The following is a 24,249-nucleotide window of genomic DNA, read 5'->3' as shown; positions in this document are numbered from 1 at the left end:
TAACCAACACCATCTGTAAATTGTAGTCTTTTTTCAATGAAAATACGTATGACTGACAAAATTTAGTGTGCACTATTTATGGCGGATCTTAACAGCCTACCTCCATCCTTCGCCACTGCTATTGATGTATACTTACTATTTAGTCATATGTAGTTATGCAATTAGAGATCAAGTGACGTTTTGTCTTTCTCGTGTTTGTGACCAGTATAATATTGCACTCAAAAAAACCTTTTCGGAGGAGTGCTAATTTTTATTTTAGAACTTTACCAACCCTTGAAAAATCACTAGAAAATACACTAATTACCTAATCGAGTTTGCACTTGCCCAATGCAAATATCTGGTACTGGTAATCCGGGTATTTTTGACCATCTTCATCCCCAATTAGTCCGGAAAATAGAGGCTCCACTGTATATTACACCCCCTACTGTGACGTCATGCCATTTATGGACGATTCCTAAACAAGAGTGATTAGTGTCAATGTGTCGTCAGTGTTTTGTAAAAAGGGCGAATCAACCATTTTGGCGAAAATGAGATTTTAATAAAAAAAACAATAAGTACCTCACTGGTTTTCTTGTGTAAAAACGGTGAATTTGTTTCTCCACCAATTTTCCTCCTCGGTTTTATGAGCGGGCAGACTTGGACTTCTGCTGAAATACGAGCCCTTAACCAGTTAGATTCACCCATTTTTTCTTTCTTTGATTATGTCTGCTCCTCAGTTAAAGCATATAGACGCCACACAATGCCTCTAAGAATTTTTGTCACTTGCCAGGACAGTTGCACATTTACCAGAGATTATATGGAGTAATTTACTCATTTTGTTACTTACTTGGTTTATTTTACTAGTACATAGTTATCATTCATAAATGATTTTTTGCCTGATCTATAATTGTCAAACTACAGTTGATTTAAAAAGTAATGTATATTATTTTGTTAACTACAATTTAATCGTTTAACTATTTTTGTTCCTTAACATGTAATTAATTAGGTAGGTACTTTTGTTAATATCTTTTTTCACTTGGCACAAATTAGTACATAATATTTTACGAGTTATTAATAGTCGAGGCTTTGCATTACGAATTAAAAGACATTCAAATGCACATATTACTTGCAATTATTTGGTATAATTATGAAATATAAATTATCGAAGTTTTTAGTCATGGGTTTTAGAATAAAGTTCACAGAATTTTGTCACTTTTTATTTTTGTTAAACGAATGAAAGTTTTTATTAAATCTACGGTTTGTTCATCATTGGGGAATGAGAGTTTTCTTTTGGTTTATATTTTGTCAGTAAATTAGAAATATATTATTTTTAAATCTGAACAACAGTATATGACTTTCAAATTCAATACGAGAATGGATTTCTTCTGTCTTGCGATACCTAGGTACTTTAAAAAACTGAAAACGCTTCATTATAAAAACCCGAATGAGATATATAATATAAATCAAGAGATCATTTAACATTCCCAATGTACGGATGTGTTTAACATCTGGTTGATCTAAAAATTGGTGATATTTTTTTAGATATATGTGTTGCCAAATAATTTTTAAGAATTCTTACTTGCAGAATATATCGTCGAATAAATCAAAATATTTAGATGATTTTGTAAAACGGCTGAACCTGCATTGTATAAAGTTAGAATAAATTAATTTTTAACGTAGATAGTAGAGGTGTTGTAGTCAAATTTACATTATAGTAGTTAAAGAACTCTATGTTCACTTTTAGTATTATACAAATCACAATGTATACATTTTTTCTATCTATGAGGAAATAGGTGCACAATTTTGCGTTCTAGATTTTAATAAATTACTTATGTACCTATTTATAAATCGATGCATCGTGGGTCATAAAAATGTGGCATCATTTTTTATATGAAAATCTTCTCCCTTTATTGCTGACATGTGCCTACTAATTTTATTATTCATTTTAAATCATTAAAACAAAAATTTTAACCAGGTTTCAAATCTATATATTATGTATATCGAATATGACATGTTTTAATTCATCTGATTGAATGAGGGATTTTTTCTTTCGAGTACCTACACGTTTCCATGATAACCCAAGATTTTGCTTAACATATATATTTGCACTTGCCTCGTCTATTCTCGATGCATGATTTTTATTTTTATGACCCTGTTGATATAGATAGCGAATAGTATTAAAAATTCAAACTCGTATATTTTTGTCACAAGTAATTTTGAAATAAAAATTTCGAATATAAGTTTTGCTTACAAAAAAAGTCACCAACTTTACTATGTTAGCCCAGTTGAATGTGGCACTTATACATATTAAAATTTACATGTGTTTGGATAGTATTGTAAAGTTTTTTTGATCATATTATTATAAAATAAATTTTCATGTAATTTACGACTATTTAGTCACAATCTACATCACTATCAATTAATATGGATTTTTTACGATAATAAATTTATTATTATGTATTTGGAGTTTTAATTTGTACTTACCTTGAACCCTTGAGCCGAGAATCCACTACATTCACAAACCAGTAGCATTCCGCGAACCTGTAGCCGCTCAAAAGGAGACATGCTTTGGAAACACGGTCGTTCCGCAATGTTTATCTGAACGTTAAGCGAACACGTCATCTGAGTTAGTAGCAAGTGCTGCTTTCATAATCATTCATTATTTGGTAGAAGATTATAAAAAGCTTTTTCGATTTTGGCGAGCCAATTTCTACAAAAACAGAGAAAAGATGTTCTACTATTGGACCTAAGCAACACCATTAATCCGAAGAAAAGATACCAAATTCCGAAAGGCTATATCGGTTCAAGATAAGCTGACTTTAATCTTAAGATCTTCAGCCACCAGTGATAAGTTGTACCAGTCTGCAATATTTGTTTACAATTTCAAAGCATGCAACCCAAATTTGTTCCTGAAGTTTGTAAGACAATATACAGGTATGTATTGCAATCTTGAGAATTCCACAACATCGGATTGTTTCGATATAGTTTGATGTAAGCTAAACATTTTTCTACTGACTACTCCAATGCGAATTGATAGTTTGTTACATGAACACGACGTGCACACTATTATGTCCTGATTCACTGGCGTCCACAAATGCTCTCCGCTCGCCTTTGTGTTGGCGAAAAAGCTGACAGCGTTCGGAACATATTGTGGTTCGCGAACTATACACGCTCGGAGCACGGGAACGTATCCACTAGGAACGATTGCAGAGCGCTACTGGTTCGCAAACATAGTAGATACGCGGCTTTAGCAATAAATATGATGGCGTGAGTAACAACAGCTAAGTCCTTGTGGTTGTGATAAGTCTTAGCCATTATGAGCGCACTGATTAGTGAATGCCATAGGTTACAGCTGCAGATCAGTTGCTCATCACATCAGAGTGATGTATTGCGTGAAGTTGTTATGTGGCAGGATCAGTCAATGGCGGAGGTTCAATAGGTAGGTATGTATACGGGGTGTGCAAACAGTATGAAAAATGTAGTCTTAGTCTGGATGTGCGGGTTAAAGCTAGTATGTAATTGTAATATGAAAAACGGACACTTTACAGTGGCTTACACCCATGTTCGTGAATCTCCTGTAAATTTTCGTAAATGGCTTATGTCCCACTTCGATACTCATATTTCAATTAATAAATGTCTCAGTGATTTAATTTATAAATGAATCAAAAAAACGAAATACCCATGTATGTTTCTTTTATTTTGTTAACTGTCAATTCATGGTGGAACTGCATTGTAAATTACCCATGTATGTAACTTGTTAAATATTTTTACAATAAGTGAGTATTTAGAAAACATAATATCGTCACTGTTCTGGCAGAAGACACTAATTCGAAAAAATGACAAATTGAGTTAGTACCAAAATGTTCATTATTTCAAACTTTACCGTCTGGAAATCTTCTTAATAAATAAACAGTCTTTATTTTAAAGTCATCCTTTTTACGATTACTTAATAAACTCACATGATAGACCATTATTTCACACATTTTAACTACTTCAAAGTCAAATTACTCAAAACTAATATTCTCCAGTTAGTGTGTTCTGCCAGAACAGAGACGATATTATGAATACTGCATTAGAAAACATACTTAGCTACTATTCACAGAAATATAATATCATCTTTGATTTAAAGTAACACTTGTTTGCTTATATGAATCAATAATAGTGAACCAGTAATCATTCCCCTTCATTCCATTCAAATAATAATTATTTCTCCTATTGCCACTATTTCATGTTCAGTGGCTTTTTGGTTACTGATATTGTCGATTTTTTCATCTTTCAATTGACAGTGCGCTTTCATATGAATCCGATATTTCGATCTGGATGCAGAACAGACGCCACAAATACCACATACATATGGCGATCGCAATTCGCTATGAGTCAGCATATGATCTTTCCTGTTAACATAAAAAAAATGTCAAATTGACACACTTTGTCAAACCCAAACCCAAGAATCAATTACGATTCTGAACAAAATTACTCCTTAGATATATTGTACTTAGACAGTTGGCAATAATAGTCTTTCGGCTGTAAGAAGTCAGATAGATAAATCGGATAAGCTGTCCCAGTCTTTTGACATATGTAACAACCACATAGTTTCATTATAAATTCATGACACTGTGCTTTAATACTTTGGACGCTGAAGATGCACCTGGCGCGTAATTACCAGGTGGCTGATCGATGTAATTAACGTGCATATTAAAGGTGGTAATTAAAAAATCATTATCTAGTCAGCAGCAAATGAGTTAATGACTTATTTTTTTTAAATTGATGTCATTATCAAAACACTGTTAAAATGAAAATACCAACGACGCTTGTAAAATGTTACATCGTATTAACAAATGTTTATATTAGATTCCACATGGTATTACTGCACTAAATTCTAATAGCCACTGCGCAAGAAAAATGTCAAAGCAGGACAGCGTGTATACTAGTGGCGAAGACTCCATACTAGGCGATTATTTAAAACCTACCTTCTTAAGAAAAATATTTTTTAATTTAATCAATTTTCATCTGATCTATCATTTAATTAAATAATATAATCACATAATAATATATTAAATATGCCCAACGACATCTATCGTATAATTGTCATAATAATTTTAAGATCTTTTCCCTTTTTCAATAAGCACCATTTATGGCATGTCTCGAAAGTTTAAAAAAATAGGCGACATCTCGTTTCGCTTCACATATTGTATGGATTATGTTCGCATGAATCGAAAGTTTTTTTTATATGAAGTTTGTTTCTCATAATTTCAAGACGTCTGCGGCGGCTCATACAAATCGGTAAGCTATTTAAGGAGCATTTACATATTACGTAAGTGCACATTTATTTAAAATAATTAATAAGATAATTTCTATGGGATTCAATCACATATAAATATTGATTGTTGTTAAAAATATAAAATAATTTATCTCGTGATTTTCTTTATCAGTTAGTTCATTCATAGATTAAGACAATTTATTCAGTCAGTTATGTCAGTTGAAATCTGATATTGTACATAAGTCTGTATTAAAAATTTTTTTTTTTTTTTAGAATATAGAAGTATTTTAAAGTGTCTAGTTTTACGGGTTAAATTATAAATTGGTATCTTGCGTTTATAAATGTTTAGGAAAATACATAATTCAAATTAATTACTTAATTTTATACCATCTTTTGAAATTTCATCGATTTTTGTGTACCTGTTCATCAGTAGTAATGTCGGATTATCTTCTTATTTCTTGTAAATATATCTAACAAGTGTGCTTTCTCCACAGCCTACCTCTTTCCAAAAGTTACCCTACGCCACTGGTGTATACTCCAGCTATGTGTCATCCTAATTCAGATTGAGTTAAGTGGGTGGTTGCAATTAACCTACATGTGCACACTGGATTATTTTCGAAAATAAAATCACTTACTTATGACTTGATGTGGTAAATCTCTTAGGGCAAAAATTGCACAGAAATGGCTTTTCTCCAGTATGTGTACGCATGTGTATTCTAACATCCTCAGACCTACGAACAAAACAATTAAGTAACATATTTTAACAACTTTCATAAATTAAAACATCCATAGTTAAAACAAACATCACCGGCCTTCTTCGCGCTTAAGCGGAGATGGCAGACCGTGATAATGTCATGGCCAAAGAAGCGGGGGTGGGAGGCAGAAACACATGGTGTATGCTGTTGTTGCTGGTTTATTTTATCGTAGATATAGGGTATTGTCGTTGGCGGTGGGTTGGTAATGGCGATTTGACGGGCTGCAGACATGGTGTCGCGGGCTGGGCTGCTGATGCTTGGCATCCGAGGCGAGAGTCAGTGCTTGCGGCTTGGCGATGCGGTCTTTTAGGCTGGAGATGCTTTTATCTTCGCGTCCGAGGCGAGAGAAGAGATGCTGACTGTTCGGCGTCCGATGCAAGAGAAGAGATGCTCGCTGTTCGGCATCCCTTCCGATGCAAGAGCTTTTGGCGGTCGATGCTGTTCGTTCAGCGTCAGGGGCAAGAGAGAGCTTTTCGCGCCAATCCAACTGACAGATCGCGGCGTCCTGTTCGTCTGTCGGTTGCGAACTTCTCTGTTTTACCGACGGTTTCTAGTGGCGGCGCGAGTGGCCGTTTTCGGCAGACCGCGTCTGTTTTCGCGAGAGCGTGGACGAATTTGAATTTTGGTATTTTCAGTGGAGGTAGGCTCTGCTCGGCCGGGGGTTGCGAGAGCCGCGAAGAGTGGACGTAGCTATTTTGTTATGGGAAAGATGATGGTTCGGTTCACCCTTTGAGGTGGTCTCCTGTGGGAGACCTTCATCCGGTATCATTGTGTTATTTTGTGGTTTTAGAATGCAGCAACCAGATGGAACTCATTCACCACACTTCACCTACCCTACAACTGGTTGATAACTGTTTGACCACGTGTTTAGCGAGACTATAGATAAATATATATATTATAATGTTTGTAGTTAGATACCTGGCAAATGGTTTCCCACATGTGCAGCACAGGAAATGCTTTTCTCCAGTGTGAATACGGGCGTGATAGGCGAGATTGGATGATGATCCAAATCCTTTATTGCACACGCTGCACACATAAGGCTTGGCACCAGTGTGTGTCCTCATGTGAAGGGATAGATTGGAAGACTGCAAAGAATATTCTTTTCAAATTGGACCCAGTTATGTATTATTTGAGTTGTTTAAAAGCAAAAACGCCACTGTCCATAAGAATAGAAAGATGACACATGTACAAAGTAATCTTATATTCTTGTCTACATGTAAAACCCAACAGATTAAATACAAAATAAGGAGAAAACAGTAAAAAAATTGGGTTTACATGCAGTCACCACTGTGCATAATAATTATGTAATGACATGCAAATTTGATTTTTCATGAAAAAATGACAAGGACAGTGGCGTTTTCAAACAACTCATTTATAGATCTCGAAACGTCATGGAAGGAGAAGAAACAATACAGCAGCAGCCCAAATACCAAGAGATACCAAATAACCATTGAAGTCTCAAACAAAGCATTCAGTTTTTTTTCCATAGCTATGGGCGCTATTATCGCTATGCCACCTAATTTAAATCTCTCACACAAACATGAATATAATACACCTAACTCGTTGAATGGAAATTATCATTCGTGATAAGTTGTCCAAGAATCGAAATTAAGTCCATATATTGTATTATGTCTGATTCGCCATTATTTCGCCAACGGCCAAGAAAATCCATAATTCAAATTTTAATTCCATAAAGAATAAATTCTGTATAAGAGGCAACTGTTAAGGGAGAGTTGAGTAATATTTTTAGATATTTCAATTTTAATTATTTACTTTAGTTTTCATTTGAGGATATCATAACGACCAAAGTCAAATATACCTGAATTTAAAAATTCGATTGATTAAAATTACAAAACCCTGCTCAATAAAAGACACTCACCTGAATGAAGGATTTCTCACAGTAGGTGCATTTATAGGGTTTTTCACCAGTATGAATCCGAGAATGAGAATTAAGAGTAGAAGCATGTGTAAAACTGGAAAAAAACGTCACGCAAGATTGTCATAAAGGTACAACCCTTCAAACTTATCTGTAGAATGACCAAAAATGGAACTATGAACTACAATAGGACGCCATTTTGAAAATTTCGTTTAAAAGTCAGATTTTGTCCAGTTACAAGTCTTGATTGGGTAGTTTTCGACAGTGGTTCCCCCATCCCATTCTTCAGATAAGTTTGTAGGTCTGTTGCATAAAAGGGACAATTCCATCGGTTATTTTATAAAAATTCTCTACAGTGAAGGGGTTCCAAGTTTGGGATTGGTCATTCTAATGATTGATGTAAAACCGGAATAAGTTATCAATGCGTATAACGTGAAATGAAGAAAACCTTCTCTATTAGACGGAGCCTAAATATAGAGGTGAAGCTGATGAAACAGGACTCATCGAGTAATGCTTAAATTAGCTGCAAGCATCTCAACACAATTTTAGATTCAATGAATTTTAATGAAACTTTCACATTATAAAACAAATCTTACTTATAACTGCGTGTCAAAGGACAGGCTGCAATTATTATTATTGTACATAAGATGGCGAAATACACAAGGTGATTATTAATTAGAATATTTAAATAAACAATCAGAAACGTCAGCTTCTGGCTAAAAACAATGTTGCCGTGTATCAATACACCCATTTACTCAATATTATTCATGCATTGGATGCATGCTACAAGCGAATTTACGCGCTCTACAAATCTGTGCATACAAGGCCGCCTATAGAAAATAAGCGTGTATACATGCTGTACTTTACACTCACTACACTACCCCAGGTCGGTTGTTTTAAATAAATTAATACCTATATTGTACATAATATACTGCCATCTCTTGTAATCATGGTGACATTCTTAACCGATATACAAGTTTTTACGATACACTTTTAATATATTTTTAAATAATGAAGTTTCTAAGGCTTTATTTTTCATAGAAATTTGTGACCCACCGGGTACCACCATTCTAATACCTCCGGGCATTTAAAGGGTTAAAGATCGAATTACTAATTGTATAATTTATATTTATGTAGGTTGGGATTGTCATTTCTCAAAGCACTAGAGTTGTCGAAAACTCTGACCAAACCTGTGGACCTATTGGATCTAATAAATGAGTTTGCAGAGTTTTACATGTCATACGACTTCAAGTCAAAGGTGATGTACTGATGTATTACCTAATAATTTAATGAAAATGCCATTAATTAAATTACAAATCAATCATTGTCCCCAACAAGCTGAGGTTAATGAAATATTCCTCAAATTTTATCCACCATGTGAATGTGACGACCGGCCGTCGAATACAATAATGATATTGAATCCACTTCCAGGACGACAGAAAATTGGAAGAAAAGGCAGCTGGTGTTTATCTCAATGTGTACTTTAGCCACTAGCACTTAAAACAGCATTTAAAGGGTTAAAGATAACTTTGTTTTGACCATTAAAATATCAGTTCCACCATGGATTTACCCAATAAATTAGTAAATCTAATTGTAAAACAAATGTAATACCTTCTTGAGCACACGTTACAGTGATGTATTCTTTCTTGATTATGTGTCTTAAGATGAGAGGCAAGTAGACGGGGATCAGAGAATGATTTCGGACACACTTCACATTGATATGGCTTTTCTCCGGTATGTTTCCTCAGATGTATTTTTAAATAATTGGCATCCGTGTACACTTTCTGGCAAATCGAGCAGCTGAACGTGGTGCCCTTTACTCCTGCGTGCCTAAAAAATATTTATTTTTTAAATACTAATACAAAAATTTTCGAAACAATCTTTTTTAATATTATATAATAGGTACAAGATATTAGCTCTTTGAGATTCAAAACTACACATGATAATATAAAAGGGGCTTTAAGTCGAGCCAATAAGCCAGGAAAATATTTTATACCTAGCTAGAATGACAACTTTAATTTGAAGGGTAGCAGTGGCATTCATATTATTATTGAAGTATGGCGAGGGTATTGCCACGATTGGAAGATACTGTTCCTTCGCATTGATTATCTGGGTATCTATAATACCAAAGGCCTAATTACACCAGTAGATTTGCAGACCTAACCAGATTCAACGATCGTCGACGAATATCAATTGCACGGAATGATTCAGCTACCAATCAAATTTGAGCTTAAGAGTGAAATTTCTTTTAGAACTTGCATAGGTCAATTTTTAATATTACATGAATTATTAAAGAAAATTTTGTGACAAGTCAAATGTGGAATGAATCAATTATTTTTAAAAAAATACAACGATAAGTAGTCAACCTGTTCAGATGTTTTTTTAATGATCCAGCTTCTGTGAATTGTTTTGGACAAACACTGCACTTGTGCTTCTTTGTTGTCATATGTATTTTCACGTGGCGTTTCAGTGTTTTCAGCTCTGTAAAAAACAATCTTATAGTTTTTTAATATTCACTGTACATACTGTAATCTACTTATTGATTATTTCTTTTTAAGTGTTATTTGATGGATTTTTTTACGTGATTATTGGTTTTTTTATGCGGCGACCATTGGAAGATTTATTACACTATTATAAAATTGGAAAATTCAGGATTACATGGACCACTGTTGGTTTTAATTAGTAAAAATAATCAGCATTGTACTGTTGTACTTAATAATATATAGTAAAATTATTAATGAGACTGTCTTACTTTCAAAAGTTTTATTGCAAACGTTGCACTGAATAATGTGGCTGTCCTTGTGCGTGCACATGTGAATGGATAGGTCCTCTGGATTTGTGAAACCAACAAAACAAGGCTCACAGAAATATTTGCCGTCAACGTCTTCAACTTTTACCGTTTTAGTAGATTGTACTAAAATAAAAAATATAATCCATTAGTCACAATTGCATAATATACAAAAGTTTCTTAGTTGACAAACTTTATTAACAGTAATCATAAACCCAGTTCTAATTTGTTGGAAAAGTAAGTAAATTATCATGAAATTTTTTTGTAAACAAAGAAACGATTAAAAAACTCGGCGTTTTGCGCCTCGCCTTCTGGGCCCCTCAGATGATGGTTACTTAAATCCTGACGGCTTAAATTATTAAACATGGAACATGCTTTGCCTACTGATTCTCTGAATGCTGGTTGTCCAAATTCGAAAGAAAATTTATTTGTCAAAGTGACCGTATCCAAAGGATTCAAATTACTTTTCTGAAAATTATGTAATTACAATAATAAAACTAAAGAGGTAGATAATAATAACAGACGAACAATACATCTCACAGAATATAGTCTACTGAACGTAACATGAAAATAATCGGCGCGCGTAAGTAATCAGGGCGGGGCGCGGGCCGCAGGCAGGCTGCGCGGATGTAGTAATTCTACATCTATTTTTCCTAACGCTTTTGCGTCGGAGATCATGAGTAAAACATGTTCCATGTTAAAAATCTTGGAAATAAGATGTACCTATTATCTGCGGTCAATTTTCCATGAACCAATGCGGGTCCAATATAATGAGTAAGAGAAAAATGAAGCATCCTTGATGTTGCTGAAGTGTGACAAGGTAAAATAGCAGAAAAAAACTATTTTTGGATAAAATACGAGGGTGGGTCAATAAGTCCTTAGAAAAGCCGACAGGTGGCGCGACTAGTACTGCAAGCGGTTTGTTTTCATGCAGCGGCACTACCGATTCAGTATGCTGCGAAGTTTCAATCAGATTGGTCGGGTTGTTGTGTGTTTCTCGTACATTTAAAAAAAAAATTTGCTTGTGGAAAATGGAAAAATGGAAAATGGAGAAAATTGAGTTTAGAGTTGTTATTAAACATTTTAATATAAAAGGGTTAACAGCAAAGGAAATAAAAAATGAGTTGGATTTAGTTCACGGCATATCTGCTCCTTCACTTGCAACTATTTATAACTGGTTAAATGAATTTAAACGTGGTCGTACATCAACAAAGGATGAACCACGCTCAGGACGTCCTGTAGAGGTGACTACACCAGAAATGATCAATAAAATCCACGATATGGTGTTAAGTGACCGAAGATTAAAGTTGAGTGAGATAATTGAGGTTACAGGGATCTCAAAAGGTAGCGTCATTTCTATTTTACATGACAAATTGGGCATGAAAAATATTTCTGCAAGATGGGTGCCGCGTTTGCTCACAGTCGACAATAAACGCAGTAGGGTGGTGGCCTCTAAAGCCCTGTTGTCGCTCATGCAACGCAAAATGGATGAATTTTTTCGTCGCTTTGTGACTGCAGATGAAACATGGATACACCACTATACTCCCGAGACGAAAGAACAGTCAAAGCAGTGGATTGCGAAGGCAAACCATGTCCAAAGAAGGCGAAAACCGTAAAATCAGCTGGTAAGGTTATGGCTACTGTATTTTGGGATGCACGTGAAATTATTTTCGTTGACTATTTGGAAAAAGGAAAAACAATAACAGGGGATTATTATGCATCTTTATTGGACCAGCTAAAAACAAAATTGAAGAAAAACGGCCTCATTTAAACAGGAAAAAAATCCTCTTTCATCAGGACAATGCCCGTGTTCACACATGTTTACGATCAATGGCTAAAATTGAAGAATTGAAGTTCGAGTTGGTCGACCACCCACCGTATTCGCCAGATTTAGCCCCCAGTGACTTTTTCCTTTTCCCAAACTTAAAAAAATGGCTAAGTGGACAACGTTTTTTTTCAAATGAAGAAGTCATCGATCGGACAAATGCTTATTTTGAGGACCTTCCGAAATCTTATTTTTCTGGCGGTTTAAAAAAAATGAGAAACGTCTAACCAAGTGTATTGAGCTCCAAGGAAATTATGTTGAGAAATAAAAAAAAAATACAAAAATAAAACCTGTTTTAATGCTTTTTTCTAAGGAATTATTGACCCACCCTCGTATTACTTGATCGAGGAATTCAATATGTGGTCCAATTATTTCAATGGCTTTGATACATCAAATATTGGAACTATTACGCTGTAGGAGTTATAAGACTAACCTTGTTTCTTTTTCACCTTTGCAACTCTCTCTTTACTGGAATAAGTAGAGTTGACTTCTTCAATTAATATTTCAACGGTGGACTTCTCTGAATTATTCATCCAATGGTTATCGGTAGCATCAGATGCTTTCTCAGTTTCGACCTGTGAGGCAGTCGCACCATCGTCTGAGATGTTCATTTCTGTTTGTAAGTTAAACTGCTGGCAAAAAAAAATGTAATTCATAATTCCATTACATAATTCGTAATTCTAAAATAATTATTAACGTAAAATACTTTAAATACAATCTGAACATAATTTATGTATTTTTTTTCCTACCATTACCGATCCAATAGGATCATATGGGCCTCCACAGAGTAGAGGTTTGTATTAACAGGTTTTTGTTTTTTACGAGAAATGGATGTCAGCCACTTGCTCAACCTATTAGGTCCATACCCTGACTCACACACAAATTGAAAAACAATATATTGTGTACTTACCAGACCCAGGATTCGAACCTGGGACCCACGGCGTTATAGTCCAACGCTTAAGACGCGCGGCCACTTTAATTAAATTAAAGTTTGTCGTTTTTCATTATTAGTTAGAATTTTCAATCATCAAATCAAATCAAATATTATTTATTTTACATATAGTGAACTTTACAAATTATTAATTTAAGACGTTCACAACATGACATTTAAAAACGTTCCATTTGACAAATTTAAATATTACGAAATACAGTTGAATCCCATTTACCATGGCTCTTAACAAAAAAAAACTGAAAAACTTCAGGCAAAAGCTTTTTATGCATTTGACTTAAATTTTTTGGTAATACTACTGAGAAGTGCTAAGTGGTTCATTCTTCTTCTTTCTGTACCATTTCCATGGCCGGACATCGACTATGAGTTTGGCCGTATAAGTAAGGATGATGTGCCGAGCACAAACTAGTCTCTGAGATTATTAAGCCTCTATTTTCTTCCTCTGCTGGGCCTCGCTTACCATAAATCTCCCAGCGCGTAGGGTCACAATATATTTATGTGATTTTCCCAAAGCCTGGGTGTTTGTGATTGTTTTACTACACTACTAATAATAATATTAAAAAAAAGATGTAGAAGCTGATTTTATCAGGATACTGCATGATGCCAACTTATTAGTTTTTACTTCTTTGGCATTTTTCATCTTAGACATTCGTAACTCTGTCCTTCCGGTCAATACGGAGCATGCTTTTGATCAATCACATTTAGAAAGCTTCAAATATTCTGAGCATTGTTTCTGTGAATATCCACGCCTCCACTACAGATAGTAGAAATGAAAAGACTTAGGATTCTATCATATTGTTCTGATTCCCAGGTTTAATTCAAAGCACAGAACAGACAATAAATAGAATTCCGATAGGCTATATAGTATATACCAGTGGCGAATAGTGGAAGTAGGCTGTTAAAATCTGCCATAAATAGCGCACATTAAACTTTGTTAGTCATGCATATTTGTTTTCATTGTACTATACTACAATTTACGATTAGTGGTGTTTGTTAGTTTTTAAAATACAATTAAACCCTGCCTAAACCAAACCATAATGGTATTAGTATACTTTGGGTGATATGATTAAAATTATGGACACTTTTTCATTCATACATACTTATTTGTTTTCGTTGGATTAAGAATGCATATTACACAATATATTGTTGGTTACTTTTTTTAAATTCATTAAACCCTGCTCAAACCAAACTATTTGGTCTTTTTAATGTTCAGGTTTAGGCTATATTTGACATAGGCTTCCGTTGCTCTACTTGCGAGTAAATCCGAACCTTCTTGACTGTTTGGATTGACCACTGTATTGTCCGCACATCACAAGATATTGTACTCAATTTATTTTGATCCCATCAGAACTTTGTCGAAAATCTGAATACATATATGTCCAGTACAATGATTATATTTTTACTGACTTATTTCCTGTCAGCACAATTTTGATTTGTAAATATTCAACGCATGCAGTTAAACTGAGTTAGAAACTACTCAGGATGTACTTTTGAATACGTATTTTCCCTGATATTTTGGATGGGCCAGAAAATCGATTATCTGGGTGTTTTCCCATCTACTTCGATAAATCGAGAGTCAATGAGTCAACTGTAGCTCTAGTGATACTAGATAAATGTTATTTACCTTTAACACCTAATTCTCTTTCAAGTTTCTATAGCATATTATTATTAAAGGAATATCATACATACTTACTTGATCTGTTTTATTTTCCATTACTTGTGGCGAATGGTCCGCATCACTGAACTTGGATATCATTGGTTGAAGTTTCACCTTCAATATAACATTTAACATAATACAGTTAGGCAACATCTTGGATGCGTAGCTTACAAGATGTTATGAGATTTTGAATTTTATTCTACTACTTCTAATTCGAGTCTTTTAATTAATTGTTGTTCATATCGTCAGTACATAATTTTGAATTTAAAAAATTTGTTAGTATACATCAGGGGTAGTCGACCTGGTCCCTACCGCCCACTAGTGGGCGTTCCAGCTTTGATGGTGAGCGGTAGGGGTTTTAAAAACATTTTCATTATGTTTAAACATCAAACGTCTAACGTAAACAAGATCAAATCCAATTCAAAAAATGATAGAGTGTTTCGACAGCTTTGCCAGGACAATAATGAAGATTTTATTAGGTTATTTATGCACACAGAAGTTCGGTAACTGTCAAAGGGTACATCTTTCGCTTGTTTTGTAGTACTTATTATATGATAATTTTTGGAAAGTAAAAATGAGACCAATCTGTGCCAACAGTTAAAACCAGTAAAGGTGTCTTTTATTTGGCATTGGCAGATATTTTCAATTATAAATTAAAGTTACTTACCTAGTTCAAAATCAGCATTACTGTGGAACCGGTGGGCAGTTAGAAAATTTTACTACTAACTGCGATACAAAACTGGGCGGTCGGTATAAAAAGGTTGACTACCCCAGGTATACATGTAGATTAAGGTATGTTAATATTATATTTAAAAGACATTACATAAAATAGTTATAAAGTATAGTAGATAATAAATTAGTTTGTAAAAGAATACGCAGAAAATTCCGTACCTCTGACGGTAAATATCCCAAGTGACTGTATTTCTTCAGCGTTGAATCAGATTTCTCACAGAGCTGTTTGAATGAGAACGATCTTTTGACTTGACTGAAGCATTGAATACAAATCGAGGCGGGTAATCCATCTCCATCCAATATCTACAAATACCATTACTCATTAGTATCAATCTATGCAGCGACGTTCCTAGACAAAATGCCACCCGATTTTTATACAGTATTTTTTATCATCCTTTCATGACTCCAACATCTAAGAAATGTGTTGTATGGATACATTACTAACAAAATATATACGAAAAAATCTAATTTAAATGCCATCTCTACTTCAATAGACAATATTCCACGGTTTCAGAGACATTTAAAAATACACCTGACAACTCTCAAAACTCGCGAATCACTGGCAAAAATATTTGGATAAATTAATTATGTAAGAACCTATGTACCTACCTAACTATAATTCAAATATAATTCGTAAATCTGCAAGTGTCATTGCGGGCCATCAACAACGCGACGTCCAAAGACAACGGAAGTAAACTAGAGATCGCGAACCCGACAAAAAATTAGTCCTGTTAAATCTTTTATGTTAATTAATACATTTTGTTTCCAACCAGTGAGCTGATTTTTTTAATGGAAAGATATTTCCGTCATTACCAAGTTTAGGTAGCTATTCCTATATAATATATCTAATGGTTATCCTCGATTTGCCGCCCTTCGAGTAACTGCCGCCCCCAAGCGATGCTCAATCTGCCTACCCCCACGGGACGTCACTGAATCTATGCTGTCTTAAAATTTGAAAGAGGTATTTGCAGTATCTGTAGGTACATCTTGATAGATAAATGATAAATTTTGGTACACATAATCAGAAGAGAAATGGCAAACAAAAGCCGGTAAAAAATGTGTAACTAGTGTTTTTTTATGGTTTGTTCATTCAATTAAATTTTATTTATTTTACATGGTTCGTAAACATTATAAATTTAGCCCCCCCCCCTAAAAGTAGTATTATTAAAATTAATATAACTATTGCTATTAGAAAATTAATAACATTCAGTTAATCACCTTTAAAAATGCACAATAAATCCACATTTCCGCCAACCCAGACGTGTTTAGAGGTCTCATATTTTTTTTAATCCTCAAACAAGTTCTACAAATAGCCGAAAAAACAGCCTTATTATTTACCATAGTCATATTTACTTGAGGAAATGTGTATTTTTTAAATAAACAGTATGAATAAAAATATTTTTCGTTTCAAGAAAATAACAATATGATAATAAAATTAAAACTTATATGTATGTAATTATTTGAAACATATTTTTTGAAATGTCAATGTCAGAGTATAGCATAGACTAATATTGGAGTATAGACCATAGACCAACTTTTAGTATAATATACTATTAAACTATTAAAAGTATATTAAACTATTAATTTATTGGGAGGTGCGTTTTAGCAGCGTTTTCAATAGTTTGACATCAAAATTGACGCAATACGCATGCGTAGTAAGTAAACCGGAAAAAATTGAGATTTGACTTTTAGTTCACGGTTCCGACAAGCATCAAACTGTTCTCTGACCGTATAAAGTGGTTTGATTTGAAACGTCAAACCACTTCTGACGATCTGTGAATGTAATAACTTTATTGTCGGGACAAAACCTGACCTAAAAGTCATTGATCATATTCCGTATCTGAGGCGTCTAATACCAAAAAGCGATAAGTCCACATTTGGTCAAAATCGAGAAAAAAATACGCACGTATTATTTGTATAATTTTACACAATATGTATTGATCTATAAACTCCAAAACGCGACATAACCCCACGAAAAAAAAAATTAAGTATCGATTTATTACAAAAAGCGCCAAGTCCGTGTTTCATATTATTTAAAGCTTGGTTGATTTCGCGCGTGCTTAAGTCAACCAATAAGGGAACGTTTAATATTGAAAAGGGCATCTCCCAAGCTGTAGCATCTGATAAACTCATGACAGTGCCACGGAAATATGTGCCTTATGCGGAGTAAATTAAAAAATGAATTACAAATAGTGCTACGTCCAATTTTGTTTTGCCTATATTTATTACATTTAGGAGTTTATCGGCTGAAACAAATTGCCATTTGGTTCTAATTTCGACACAACGGAAAATATAATCTCACGTTAAAACAAATAATTGAAGCTCAAAACATAAAAACGTTGTTTCCCGAAAATATTGAATTGTGGACTTGTCGCTTTTTGTAATTAGACGCCTCATCTGTCATCTTCTATTTTGCGTTACCTATAAATATTATAATATTTATAGGATTAAGAAAAATCAAGATGATATGCATTCTTCGGCATTTATATATCTTGGGATGTTCGTATGAATATTTAAGACATTTACACGGTAGGAGTTCAATTGAATTAGGTATACTATAGCTTAGTAATCAATACCGATTATTCATAGTTAATAACTGTAATATGCGAACAAGAAACCGCTTTTGGTCATAATATTATCCCAAATCGAATTAATTTTGGGTACTGGCAGCACTAATGAGTTGTCGGAATCGCGTTCCCGCAAATATCTGATGGTTGGCACCTGGTCATGTAGTGGTTCATCCTTCGCCAGGGTGGACGCGCAGGCAGCAAAGCGGCAGCGGCGTGCGCAACTCAAACTTATAACTGTTTGTGAAATGCCTAAAAAAAAGAAACCGTTTTCGAAAATTTTCATACACGGTTATACGTTTGAGTTGTGCACGCCGCCACCGCGCCATTGCCCGCCCGTCACGACTGTTTTCAACCGAAAGCGTTCAAACTAATTCACCATTACGAGGTTCCAGCCATCTTACAAAAATAAGACTAGCTAGTAATAATAGATCTAAGCCAGGCGTACCTCCAGGTACCCATGGATTCTCAACATCATCGATTCGTTCGACTAGCCTACCGAGGGGAGCTCCTACAATTCACGTGTCTCCCGTTCGTGCTGTCAGCCGCTCCGATTATGTTTGCATCCCTGACCAATTGGGTCGCCGAACGCCTACAAAAGAATGGTTGAGAATATTCACTTACCTAGACGACTTTCTTAGTAGTCAACCAATCCGAGAAACAATTGAAGTTAAAGTCCCTCCACCAAACCCGCCCCGTACCACCCTCGGTCTTAATCGAGAGTATCACGGGACCCGTCAATTGGTGATGTGAAGCATCTAAGAATTGGCCTGGGAGTGTCCTGGGAGATGCCCAAGACTTAGATTGCTACGCTCAAAGTGAGCTCTGACTGAGTTTACTCTAATGCAAAGTGCCAGGAAGAGAAAAAGCACATGGAAATTACTAAAAAGAAAATGAACCTACTTGTTTATTAAATTAAAGAACGAAGATAATCATACAGGCAGCAAAATTTATGTGAAGAGATCTTCACGCCCGTAGTAAGACGCCGCAAATTTTTTGAAAGATAAAGGTAATTGGCCTTAGTGACACAAAAGTTGGCATGCTGTTGGGGTCGTTGAGGACGACCAGGTTGTGCTGATGAACCAACTCCTCGATGACGTCCGCGTCGCACAGGGGGATATCCACGGGCGCCCAGAGGGGGGATTGCTAGTTTGCATCCGCACAGATGATGACATCCCTGCCACCAACTGCGCGTAAGATGCCGTCGAGCACTGATGCCACGTGTTCCTTTGTGCTCTTAAAGCTGAAGTAGGCGGAGATAACCACCACGCTGCCTCCTCCGGGAAAGCTTATATCTGCACACGCGACTAGCTCAGTTGACGGGTGCGAGAGCGATAGCACGCCAAGGCGAGGGTCAAGAGCGAAGACGCAGGCCTTTGGCCCGCGCACCCGAGTCCCTTTTCAGTGACCTTGGGGCCCTTTTCAGAGCCCCAGTGGTACGGTTCCTGCACCAGCGCCAGAGACAAGCCTGTGGCCCGCATAGTCTCAATTAGCTCCGCGAGCCGGCGTCGCTCAGGTTGACGTTCAACTGAGCGAAGGCAATCATCGCGTGACAGTGTAGTCCACCATCGCCCTCTCGCGCAGCTCAGCGTGTAGCCTTGCTGGGCAATCGAGACTGCCGGTGGAATGGTCAGACGGCTGCTTGTGTTTGTGGCAGGTCACGCATTTGGGTGGGTTTGCTTTGTTGGGGCAGTCCTCGCGGTCGTGGCCGGAGATGGCGCAGTGGCTGCACGTCGGGGTTTTATTTGAGCATCCTTTGGCCATGTGTCCGAAGAGATGGCATACGTTGCATTTTACTACCCCAACGTAGTCCCTCAGAGGAAAGGATTCCCACCCCATGTACAGCCTGTCTTCTGCCAGTAAGACAGACCAGATGGCCGCCGGGGCGAAGACCACAAAGTGGCATCTGCCTGTTCTAGGCCCGGCTTTGTGGCTTAATCTTATTACTTTGTATGCTGTTTCTGGCAGGCCGGTCTGCTCCTTGGTGGAGGTGAAGATAGCTTCCCGGAGTTGAGTTTCTGTAAGAGTCGATGGAAAGTTGAAGATAATTATGCGAGGCTGCTTTTTCCCGGCGAGCTCGGCTCGTAGGGCAGCCTCCGAGGTCTCCAGGGCTTTCATAAGGGCCTTGGCCTCGACTTCAGAATGGGGGTGAACAATAACGCCTCCGTTCCTTATATTCCGGATACCCGTAATTTGAACCCCAAGGGACCTAGGGTCGAAGGCCTTCTTAAGGATCTCCTTCGTGGTATCTGATTTCTTCTCCCCAGAGCCGGTCGGAAGAAAAGAACTCCCGGTCTGGTGGCGAGGGGAAATAGGAACGGGAATTGTTGGTTGGCGGAAGTAGAGGTAGAGGGTGGTACAAGCGTTGCTGTCGTGACCGTAGGAGGGCGGCTTTTCCTGCCCAATGCTGTGGCCCATGACATTTGTGCAGGTGTCGTGGCGGTGGGTTGAGCGTTTGTGGGCGCCTGTGGCTGGATGGACTTTAGAATTTTGGATTGTGCGTGTAGGTCCTTTATTGTCTTTTTCTGGAGTTTAAGGCCGGTGGTTCTGTCTTTGAGTAGTTCTTTCAGGTATTGTATCCTCGCCTCTTGGACGATGGACTTCCTCTCCAGCTTGGCCATAGCTAGGTTCTGCCGGCTGTGGGCTTCCAACAGGCTCTGGAGGGCGTTTGTTATCCGCTCCTTGGCGCCAGCCTGTTTGCCGCGGAAGGCCGTTATAACTTATTTAAGGCAGGTTGATACGTCGTTGTAGATTTCATCGTGTTGGTCTGGGTCTAATCTGGAGAAGTCTACTGGGATCTCGTAGTCCTCGCCAGAGGAGGAAGAGTCTTCGTCTTATGGGGGGGTCGGCTGATGGTTCCTTTGTTTGTTTTTTTTGGCCTCAGGTTCCGTAATTGTGGTTGGCGAATCCGAGAAACAGTCTCAGGTCAGGTGGAATATAGGATAACCTTCCTACAGTCTTAAGGGTGGTTAATAAATATAAAAAGATCCTGTCTGATCCCAAGCCAACAATTAGGGTTCCTGGACATCACGTGGGACACACAAAACAAGCGGAGGTTTCTGTCGCCGGAGAAGTGTGTAGCACTCCGTCACCATCTGCTAACGCAGGTACAAAAAGGCAGTTGGTCCCTCAGAGAGGCACATATCCAATCCCTTCTGGGGCGACTCAACTTCACATCCTACCTCCACGAGGAAGGTTGCATTGCCGTCGGCTACAACGCTCCAGTCATCAATATTGTCGAAGTCCCATTCTTGCCAATAGATAGGCGACAATCCCACCACAGGCCTAACAGGACATCATGTGGTCGCTCCAGGTGATAGGATCCTCAGAGTTGACACACAGATCGACATTCAATTACTTCCTGACGACAGACGCAGCCGACACAGGCTGGGGAGCCCAACTGAATGAAAAACACCCATCAGGTACGTGGAAACAAGACCAGTTAGCATGGCATGGCATTCCAACAAGAAGGAAGTGTTTGCAATTCAATCCCGGGTACAAGCAATCATATGATCAGATCTGCTTCTGTAGACAGACAACAAAACAGTGGTGGCATACATTAACAACGAGGGCGGCACAAAATCTGTCACCCTCCTAAACCTATGCCGACAGATACTAGTATTTACCAGTCGAGCCAACATCACGTTTACTGCACAATACCTCCGCAGAAATTATAACTGCGTAGCAGATCATCTCTCCCGCAGACAACTCATTCCCGAATGGCACCTCATCAACACCGCAACCACCCCCCTGTTTCAAATATGGTGAATTCCCGAGGTGGATTTATTCGCAAGCGAAATAGCACAATATGTCGTTGCAACGTACGTCTCACGAGACGTTACAGACAGTGGCGCGCTGTTTCACGACGCCTTCAGCCGAGTATAGGACTTCAGACTGGCCTGGATATTTCCTCCACCAAACTTACTTCCACGAGTCTTAGCGCACCTGAACTCAGCAAAAGGGAAGTACTTACTAGTGGCACCGAGCCGGAAACAATGCTTTTGGGGAGTGGACGAAAAAAGTCGATAGTACCTTCTTATACAATACTTCACCTACATACGACACTAGTAGGTAGGGAGACCAATTGTCCACCTCCAAGGACCCAAGACCTGTCCCTTTAACTATGGATAATTTCGGGTGGGGTGAAATAACATCAAATTTAATGGTGAAAGAAATGGCACTCCTTACTTCCAGATGGCGGCCTTCGACTTTTTCCCTCCACCACCCGCCACGTCTCCACACCTGTTATGCAGGCGTATGCCGTGGCGTAACGAACGATAGGCGCTGTTCAAATTTGTGCCGAAAGTGTCCCAGGAGCAACTTCCTAAGACCTTGGTTGGCGTGCACTAGAGTGTGCGTGATCCCTACTTACATATAATGTATTACGGTCAATTCTCGATGAGAAAAGACCTTCTCGCTCGCCGTATAATGCTGCAAACTTTTTAAAAGCTGAGAATTTTTCCCTCGTAGATACCAAGTCGCAATGGCCGACCAGTCCAACTGAGGGTCGGACCGACTTGATAAGCTCTTCCCTTTCAACCGACATATGGGGACACTCCCAGAGGATGTGATCGGCATCCTGCAATTCGCCACATAAGCAAGTCAGAGATTCTATTAGGCCAAGCTAACAGAGCTTGGAGGCAAAACCACCGTGTCCGGTTAAGAACTGAGAAGTCCAATGGTCTGGAGTCAATCTGGTTATCTCCATGCGCCACTTTATATTAGGAAAAAACAAATGCGTTTGTCTGCCCTTGGAAGAAGTGGTCCATCGCCTCTGCCACGCACGCAGCGCCGTGTCATACGCCAGGTCGCGTACAATAACTTTTTGAGCGCACCGGCTCATTGATCCAAGACCTAAAGGCGGCGATATAAAGATACCGCCAACCTCCGCCCCCAGACTTCAGAACAAGGCGGTCGTGGCAGCACGGATTTGAATGTGCAGGTCTAACGGAAGCACTACAGCAAGGACAGGCAACCCGTCGGTAGGAGTCGTCTTATAAGCCTTAGTGAGGGCAAGTAATGCTGAGCGTTGACCGCTGAGAAGAGTTTTCCGGATGGACAATAACTTACATCTATGGCGGCATATCCAGCGATACTCATAAAGATTGCATCGTAAGCCATTTTAAGTGATCTGAACTTAAGGCCCCAATTACTTCCAGTAAGCCAAGAGACCCGATGGTAAGCTGCTTTGGCTTTAGCCACCGATGTTTTGGCGTGGTGCAGAAATGATAATTTGTCATCCAGTAGAATTCCTAGATATGTAACCTTATCTTTGACTTTAACTAAGGTACTACCCATACGGATGGTGGGCGACCTTGAAGTGAGGTTGGCTGCTCCCTTGAGAAGGATGAATTCTGTTTTATGCGGAGCAAAAGTGAGTTTGTTAGTAAAACCCCAGGTCATAATAGTTTCCAAAGCCTCGTTAGCAGCTAGCTCAAGACCATTGCGGCTGTTCGCACTCACAAGAAGAAGCGCGTCATCCGCATAGGCAATAATACTGCAGTCGTTTGGAAGCGGGATCGACAGAAGGTCATCAAAAAGGATATTCCATAGAAGGGGTCCAAGAACTGATCCCTGGGGACACCCCATTGTGGATTTCTTAGATATTATTGTATTACCGATGTCATAAAATATAGATCTGTCGCTGAAATAATTTTGGATTAGTACATATATGTCTCCCGGAACACGTTTTAATCGAAGTTTACACAATATTAATGGCCATGAGGCACTGTCGAAAGCACCCGCTATGTCTAAAAGAATGCCTAGTATGTATTTACTTGTTGCTGTTTCAGTGTAGTTAATAACTTTTCTTGAGAGTGGTGCAGTCTCTGCGAGGTGAGTCTCAAGTCGTGTGCACATAA

At 37.7% G+C, this 24,249-nt stretch overlaps 1 protein-coding gene across 2 annotated transcripts; it reads right to left on the bottom strand.

Moving 5' to 3' along the window:
- Nucleotides 1-3,476: 3,476 nt before the first annotated feature.
- Nucleotides 3,477-17,318, bottom strand: LOC147078271 (uncharacterized). Of its 2 annotated transcripts, none has more exons than XM_085958020.1 (11): nucleotides 17,040-17,318; nucleotides 15,981-16,124; nucleotides 15,126-15,203; nucleotides 12,917-13,115; nucleotides 10,623-10,784; nucleotides 10,237-10,351; nucleotides 9,482-9,700; nucleotides 7,874-7,967; nucleotides 6,913-7,079; nucleotides 5,875-5,970; nucleotides 3,477-4,373 (listed from the first exon to the last, which is right to left on the bottom strand). In XM_085958020.1, exons 1-11 carry the CDS (start codon nucleotides 17,166-17,168, stop codon nucleotides 4,172-4,174), a joined length of 1,605 nt encoding a protein of 534 aa, XP_085814146.1. In that variant the 5' UTR covers nucleotides 17,169-17,318; the 3' UTR covers nucleotides 3,477-4,171. The 2 variants fall into 2 exon arrangements, with proteins under 2 accessions (XP_085814146.1, XP_085814154.1); XM_085958028.1 differs by having other exon boundaries at nucleotides 3,657-4,373; nucleotides 12,917-13,112.
- Nucleotides 17,319-24,249: the final 6,931 nt, after the last annotated feature.

The sequence above is a fragment of the Rhyacophila brunnea genome, unplaced genomic scaffold (genome assembly GCF_057557595.1).
Source record: "Rhyacophila brunnea isolate RB1 unplaced genomic scaffold, BYU_Rbru_1.0 scaffold_11, whole genome shotgun sequence".
NCBI lineage: Eukaryota > Metazoa > Arthropoda > Insecta > Trichoptera > Rhyacophilidae > Rhyacophila > Rhyacophila brunnea.
The sequence above is the reverse complement of the archived record's forward strand: the minus strand, read 5'-3'. Positions and strand labels throughout refer to the sequence as shown.

What these genes read in the sequence shown, in the direction of transcription:
- LOC147078271 (XM_085958020.1), bottom strand. Translation starts at nt 17,168, where the DNA reads ATGACTATGGTAAATAATAAGGCTGTTTTTTCGGCTATTTGTAGAACT. An exon ending in TGGGATATTTACCGTCAGAG is followed by an intron (nt 15,204 to 15,980) that starts GTACGGAATTTT and finishes GTTATATTGAAG; the next exon opens with GTGAAACTTCAACCAATGAT. An exon ending in TGGAAAATAAAACAGATCAA is followed by an intron (nt 13,116 to 15,125) that starts GTAAGTATGTAT and finishes TTTTTTTGCCAG; the next exon opens with CAGTTTAACTTACAAACAGA.